This window comes from Bufo gargarizans, chromosome 2 (assembly GCF_014858855.1).
Source record: "Bufo gargarizans isolate SCDJY-AF-19 chromosome 2, ASM1485885v1, whole genome shotgun sequence".
Lineage (NCBI taxonomy): Eukaryota > Metazoa > Chordata > Amphibia > Anura > Bufonidae > Bufo > Bufo gargarizans.
The window spans coordinates 277974468-277981967 of record NC_058081.1 but is presented as its reverse complement, the minus strand read 5'-3'; the positions used below and the strand labels follow the sequence as shown (position 1 = coordinate 277981967).

The window sequence follows — 7500 nt, the reverse complement described above, 5'->3', positions numbered from 1 at the left end:
AGAGGACTTGACAAAAAAGCTAATTAAAGCCTACAAAGAGACAAAGCTGTTGTATTGTGGTGAACAACCTGCCTGGCGATGTGTAAAACTGTGCTAAAATATAACTAATGAGAGCAGGGCCAAAGGTGTAGTACAGAGATGTGCCATCCGGAGCATCTCGGGTCCATCTTTTATTTATTTTATTACCTCCAGCTCATTGGGCACCATACACATGTTTAGATGCTGACAGGACCCCATTGTTACATGGTAAGTCCCCAGTGCATTATTATCATAAAGGTTGTTATGTGTAATAGTATTAGTAGCACAAGTATAGCTTTTGAACGTCTGAAAGAAAGCTGTCTGAAGTCCCGGATTAGGGGAAATAGTCAGGAAAGTGCTGTGCCTGCCCTTTAAGAAGTGTGGGATCTGCTCAGTTTCATATACACGTCCATGGCTAACTCTTGCATAAAGTCAAAAAAGTGTCTCTCCAAATAATGGAGGCTGGGGCGAGCTATCAGGGCTCTGAGTAACGGTTGACATAGAGGACAAACTTAAAAGTGTCCTATATGAGAGAAAGGCTTGTAGACAAGAATGAAACGTACTTTTGAAATTCTCCAAGTGCACCTTATCCAATATTGCATGAGATTTCCTATAGGTAACCTTGGGGTCACATAGTGACAGGGCAGCAATCACAGCTTCTGGCACACGTTGCGAGGCCTACAGCAGTCACCTTTTAAATGACGTCTATAAGGGGCACTTTCAAAGCTTTATTTAATTATGGGTCTTCATGTGCATCGTATCGACATTTCTTACAAATCTTTAATGTATATCAAGATTTTGGCTGTGTACGTGGCCTTGTGCACTAGGTTGGAAGTCCCATTCTACCCATAGCGAGTGTATTTTACAAACCTGATAATTGATATTCACATCAAATGCTCTTGGTAAAGATGACTGCTTTCAGACAGATTAACAGGTCATCACACACTGTACAGAACTAGCTTTTCTTTTCACTGCTCTGAAATTCCCCAAGGAAACCCACTCAGCGTCTTCAGTTTTGGACTTCTAGTATTCATAATATTGAAATGAAAGAACACTACACAGTGAAGGGCAAATAAATATGCCATGGCAATGTATACAATGTAAGTGTTTAGTCCAGAGGTTGTTTTATAGAGGCATTAACTGAGACCAACTGTATTCTTCTATTCTTCATAGAAAACTAGGACAGACCTGTATACAATTACATTTAAATGTCACCAGGCTTTGTTTAAGACGTGGCACTCAGAAAATGGCCTACGTTTTTTGTTCTTCGTCTATAAGGTAGGTTAGATGAAAGCATAGGTTATAGGAAATATATATTTTTATTCAATATCAGCAGTTTACAAAGTAAAGAACAAATTCTATCTATCTATCTATCTATCTATCTAGTATCTCTATATATAGCAACACAATGTGATGTTAATTGGGTCATTCATTGATCGTCAGTAATATCTACCTGCACCATTACTATGAATATGATTCCCTATAGTACGAAGTGCAAATATTTCCGTGGCAGTGCACTGGTTAAGGGGATCTGGAAATCTGATACTATTTGCCAGGTGAATAAAAAAATGCTGCAAAGATGTGTGCTAAATTTGGGACACCTTCTTGAAAGTGTTCCCCCGCTGCCTATTTTAGAAGTCTGCAAATTTCTTCTTCTAGACTGTACTTCAGGCCCACACAGCAAGGAAAGAGTTAATTCCAGTGCACTACCCGGATTGACTTAAAGTGGCAGTTATTTTCAGTTTGGAATATGCCACAAGGAATATCCGTTTCCTTAAGAATCATCTTTTCTCAATATACCTACTTTAATCACATAGGCACAGCATTATTTAGCCCTTATACTGTGTACATTTGGCATTCTTATATGTACATCAGCTCCTATTTTAATTTCCAAATACACTGTATCTGTTTAGACTTTGGGATAAGCACAGTGTATATACATATTTATCTGCACACATCCTTGTGTACAGTAGCTTCCAACCCTGTATATTCTTATTTCTCTATATAAAGCCTCGTCTCTATGATGCACCACGCTGCTGTTTTACATATATCTAGCTGAGAGTTTAGGCCTTAAGCTGCACCTTTATATGACTTTTTCCAACAACCGCTTGCTTTTTGCCTAGTATCCCATATGCTTGGTTCAGTTTCCAGGTTATAATATCAAACCGACATCCTGCTGCCTTGGCAGTGATGTAGCTTTGATAGTGGTCCGTTACCCTATGCTTTGGGTTACTGCGGTTTTAAGCCTGTGAGTGGTGCAGTATAATACCTCACTGTTTCTTTTCTGTACCTGCTCATTTTGCTAATATTTCAGAAATGATTTCATTCTGTAAAAAGAGGCCTCCACTGAGTGAATAAAGTTTCAGTTCCATAGGCATATATCTCCTGAAAACCTTTTAAGAAGCTGGACATTTAAAAATGTCTGCACACTTCCCAAGCTCTAAAACTTGTCCAGTGAATAGAAGGAATGCATAGAATGCCTCCACACTACTTCCTTTTGTTTAGGTAACTTGCCATTTTGTATAGAACAGTAGTGTGGATTGCATTACACTGAAAACTCAGCAGTGTAGAGAATGGAGATGTACTGTAAGACTGATTTCTTTTTTTTAAATGACATATTTGGCAAAGAGGAATTTAACGCCCAAAAAATCCATACCTTGCTGTGGAAAAAAAAAAAAAAAAAAGGGATCTGAAGCTCCGAGCTACCCTATCATAAAGTGAACAAGTCTAATTGAGCTATGTCTTTCTATCCTGCTATTTGTACAAATAAGAAAGCCACATCTTGATGAAAAATAAACACAAAAGCGCTGTTATGACTATAACAGGGAGTCGTATACTAATTTATATAATAAGTGGTTGTGCACGCTTTATTCAAGATTATGGCTGCAAGAAATGGCTTGAATTGCTGGGTGTGTTTAATGCTGGATTATAGCAATTTGAAACATGTCAAACACATGGCTAACGCCTCATGCTTCACTCATTCTTGCGTAAACCTGCATAGCCACCATCCATTATACCCTTGGTAACAACACAATTCTGCAAGTAAATATTGTTACACTAAGTAACCTTTCAATTCAGGTTGTTTAGGAAGAGAAAATGCAATCTCGTGCAGTCACTTCCAGTGTCAGTTTAATGTTTCAAAAGGGAAGTGATGTAGAGAATAAGTATCTCTAATGCCACTTGGCGAGGAAAGAAAACTTGCTGAATTATTTCCTCTCGCAGTGTGGGTACACGTCTGTGGATGGAATATTGCGAGCTGATAAACACGGAGAGCAGCTCTGTGGCTGGACTGATGTGCTTTATTTCTTCCCCGAAATAGGAGATCCTCTCTCACAGGTCTAGTGTCTCCACTGGTGGATTTTTAGTCAGTGGCTAGGCCAATCTACTAATAGTTCATAAGCCCAAGCCCCCTGTTTATCATTCAACGCTCGAAATCTCCTCATACGAAGCAGGGGGTAAATGTTGGGACCTCTGCCGAAACATGACAGAAGGGTTGTTCTATCTCTGCCCCAAACGTCTCTGATCAAAAGAACCTTTACAGATTTCCTGGCATGCTCACAACCTCATGTGTAGTATGCAGCATTTGTAATACGCCCTTACTGTAGTCTATAGTGAAAAAATTAAAACCTTCAAAACAGTCTTAAAGAAAAAAAAAGTCACTACGACTATGGGAATTCCATGTGTGAAAATAACTATTTCTGTATTTGTTTCTTTCCTTTTGAAACTTTAAGGAGTTGATCCGCCTCATGTGTTATGGGTTGCCTGCTCACTCATTCAATAGCTTTGAATAAAATACCATTATAATATCCTTTAGAAAGTACCTCTTAAAATACTCTAAGCTCTTAACAAGGATCCACAAACCACAGGCCATAAACTCCTTGTCAACATAACGTTCTAATTTGCTAAGACAGCCTTGTTTGCCTTTTCTTCCAGTTTATATACTACTATAAGATGTCTCGCTACCATATACGTTCGCAGACTCAACCCATTCCTTTCAATTATTCCCTAAATTATTTTGCGATTGGAACGTTGTAACGTCTCAGTGATTGAGTTCGGAAGCATTAAGCGTCAATGCCAAGCATAAAATTGTCTCATAGCTGCATTGATAAAGTTTCTAAGATTTCTACGATCTGCTTCCTTGCACTTTCCTAGAAAGTATAAAAAGATATAAAAAAATGTAGACAGCGCATTTCTTTTCTTCCTTTGGTGGAGGGGAAAATACATTAGAATTTTCAAACACCCAGAGAGAGAAATCAGACATATTTTACTGAATATTTTAAACATTGTGCATGTAAAATTTATGCCTAATTTGAATACTTATTAACCGCCTAATCTCAGAAAAGAGTAGTAGCTTAGTTTTTTGTTTTTTTTCTGGTAAAATTCATTGTGCATCACATTTTCCATTTGTGATCTTCTTAGTTAATGTTTAATGGTATGTTTGTTCATAAACACGTCTGGTTAGTGACTGTTTACTATAGTTACAGTAGCTACGACTGCTCTCTTTACACTTCTTCCACGAAAACGTGCAGGAAGGCTCACCTGGCAGGTGGCGACCGAAACCATCATTATTTTCTTATTATGGTTTTTGGAAATAGATCTGTATATTTGCAAGGAACAGCCATTTGTGGCGTATGTCAAGTGTAGTGGTGAACTAATAGAATATGCTTTTTCCTCCCCGTTATCATTACGCCGTGGACAGTAAATAGTGAATTGCGAAATGCCATTATCTTGATATTGTGTCACACTGCACACATAACTAATTGGGGCCTTTAATGCAAGCGGCAGTGTGAAAAAACATAATTTGCCTGTTGTGTGTGTATAGTGTGATAAGTTTTGTGCGGCTGCTAACTGCCCTGACAGCCACCTTAGTGTCCTGAGACCATTCCAATGTTATAAATTATAGTCTGGGGCGCACGCACCGTATTGACCTTTCCATAAAGCACACGCACAGTATACCTTGAAATTCGAGTTTGTAAGGGCACTTGGTTCTTTATTTACTGCAAGGATTTCAACTGATCTTGGCAGGACATCTCATTGCTACCCTGAAAGTACAGTATATTTATGCAGTGAAAACGATAAAACATTTATTACTGTAGAGAAGGTAATATGCATAATTTATGCTGTTTTTAGCACAATCATTAGTGATATTCTTGATAGATTTTATTTCTAGCTTTCATATCTAATACATGCCTGGAAAATTAATTTTATATCTTTCATTTATTTGCCTATGTTAAAATTGAGTTTTAAGTCATCTTCAAGTGAACAGTTTGATTGCTGCTCATGCATAAGCTTAATTACTTCCCAGGAAGGACAGTATTAAATGTTTTAAATGTCAGAAAAATAAATGAATATCAGCCGTTTGATTAAAAAAATAGGCAATATCTGACGTGTTTGCAGCAGGAGCTTTTTCTTAAAATGCCTTGGAGGCAAAATTTTATTTAGGCACAAAAAAAGAGAGAGCCCATTAGACTATTTATCATTGCTTGATACCATATGATTTGTAACACTGGTACAAAATTTTAATTTTGTATGATTAGCTTTGCATCATTAAACAATAGCCTTGCATAGGATGTGCTGTAAAATTCTGACAGAATCAAGATAGTGAATATTTTAAATAAGGCTGTATAGTCATCCATGGTTGTCAAAGCCAGATAATAGGAAATATAGTGGAGTGTGTGCAGCCGGGTTTTTATTTGACTAGATTTTATAGGTACGACATTAAAATGTAGCCTTTCATAAATGCTATTTAACCATGCTGCCTGCATAGCATGCTATTTTGGCTGTTAAGAGTAACCACACAAAGGAAGCTATAGGGTCCATAATTTCAGTGATTAGTATCTGGATAAAAGCTGAATTTGTATTGCGTTTCTCTTGGTAAATTACTGAGCAGCCTGTGTGTTTTCCCTCCTTCCAAAGTTGCTGTCTTTGTAATTGGCAGAGAGGGGCATCTTGATAATAGAAGTGCGAAGGTGTAACGTGTGTGTTAATTGATACTTCTTAATCACTTTTAGGTATTAAGTCATGATGCAGGAATCTGCAACAGAGACAATAAGCAACAGTTCAATGAATCAAAATGGAATGAGCACTCTAAGCAGCCAATTAGATGCTGGCAGCAGAGATGGGAGATCAAGTGGTGACATGTGCAGTGAAGTAAGCACAGTAGAACTGCTGCATCTGCAACAACAGCAGGTAAGTTTGTGTTTTTCTTCACAATTTGCTTACAAAAATAAAGCAGCTCCCTCAGTGGAGAGGCAGGTATTTGTGCAGCTTTTCTACATTTGTCTTCTGTTTATTTGGTGCACAATTTGTGTATGTGCTATTTATTTATTTGTGTATATTGCATTGCTCAGTACTAGTGTGTTGTGTCATTTTGCACTGGCATGTGTATTTGTTTAGAGTCTGTTTTTCCCTGTATTGAAGAGCCTGGCTAGTATGTAGCATTTGTCCCCAAAAGGTTAGAATTTCGGTGTTTCTTTATCTTTTATACAGCATGTTTTCTAGCATTCAGTGTATTGTAGAAAACAGTGCAGAAATGTCAAATGTGATTCTTAGCTTTCCACCAGAGGGCCACATTTGTTACTTGATACCATACTAGTCTCCATGAAATGAATTGTTCCAAAGTGTAAGATAAGGTGACAGAAGAGCATCTTATTTTATTTTTTTTAAACCCCATTTTATTTTTTAGATTTCTTTTATTTTTTATTCTTGATAAGATCCTTCTCACTTAGGTTAGTAAACAATAGTTTTTTTTAAAAATAAATATGAAATATTGTTTTTCAAGAAAATGTTATTCAAAATGCTAGTTAGAGATGAACAATATGTATTTTATTTTTTATATTTTTTGCAATAAGCAAAAAAAATAAAAAATCACAACTTCAAGATGTACTTTCTTTACCTGCAACTATTTGGGAACTATTATGTCATCTAGGCATCATGAGATTAGCCTGTTTTGTCTGTTCCTCATTATTGAATCATGATGATTTGCATATATTTTGCATGTTTATGTAAATAGTTTAAGCAATATTTATGTAAATAGTTATATATGAGAGAGAGAGAGAGAGAGAGAGAGAAAGATGTATAGCTATAGATCAAACAAAAATTGTGAAATATTTGAAAAAAATATTGACATCTTCACTTAGTTATTTTTGTATTTCTTTATTTTTATCACCTTGTTTGTTATTTGAATATAGTTCAAGAATCTATTATATATCATATATCATATATATCATATCGCTGGTAATGGTACCAAGCCCTTTCAATTTGTCTTTATTGGTGTCCAGGTCTAATATGTAATGTTAATTCGAACCTGTTTTTGGAGCATCACACATACCACGTATTTCAGAAGCATTAAACTTTTTTAGATGTACACTGTAACATTCCAGAGTAATTATGTCCTTTTTCTTTTTTTTTTTTTTCTTTAATGTGGTCAACCATAATTGTTTTGTAGTTTTACTAACTGTCATAAGCAGTGTACTGTAGCTA

The 7500-nt window shown here is 36.4% G+C and overlaps 1 protein-coding gene across 11 annotated transcripts in view; it reads left to right on the top strand.

Annotated features, from left to right (window-relative positions):
* Positions 1–7500, top strand: part of FOXP2 (forkhead box P2) — a 260732-nt gene that overhangs the window by 4825 nt on the left and 248407 nt on the right. For all 11 annotated transcript variants that reach the window (XM_044280312.1, XM_044280306.1, XM_044280313.1 and 8 more), the window contains exon 2: positions 6030–6207. In XM_044280312.1, coding sequence (XP_044136247.1) covers positions 6040–6207 — 168 coding nt within the window. In that variant the 5' untranslated portion in view covers positions 6030–6039. The remainder of the gene's footprint in view (positions 1–6029; positions 6208–7500) is intronic.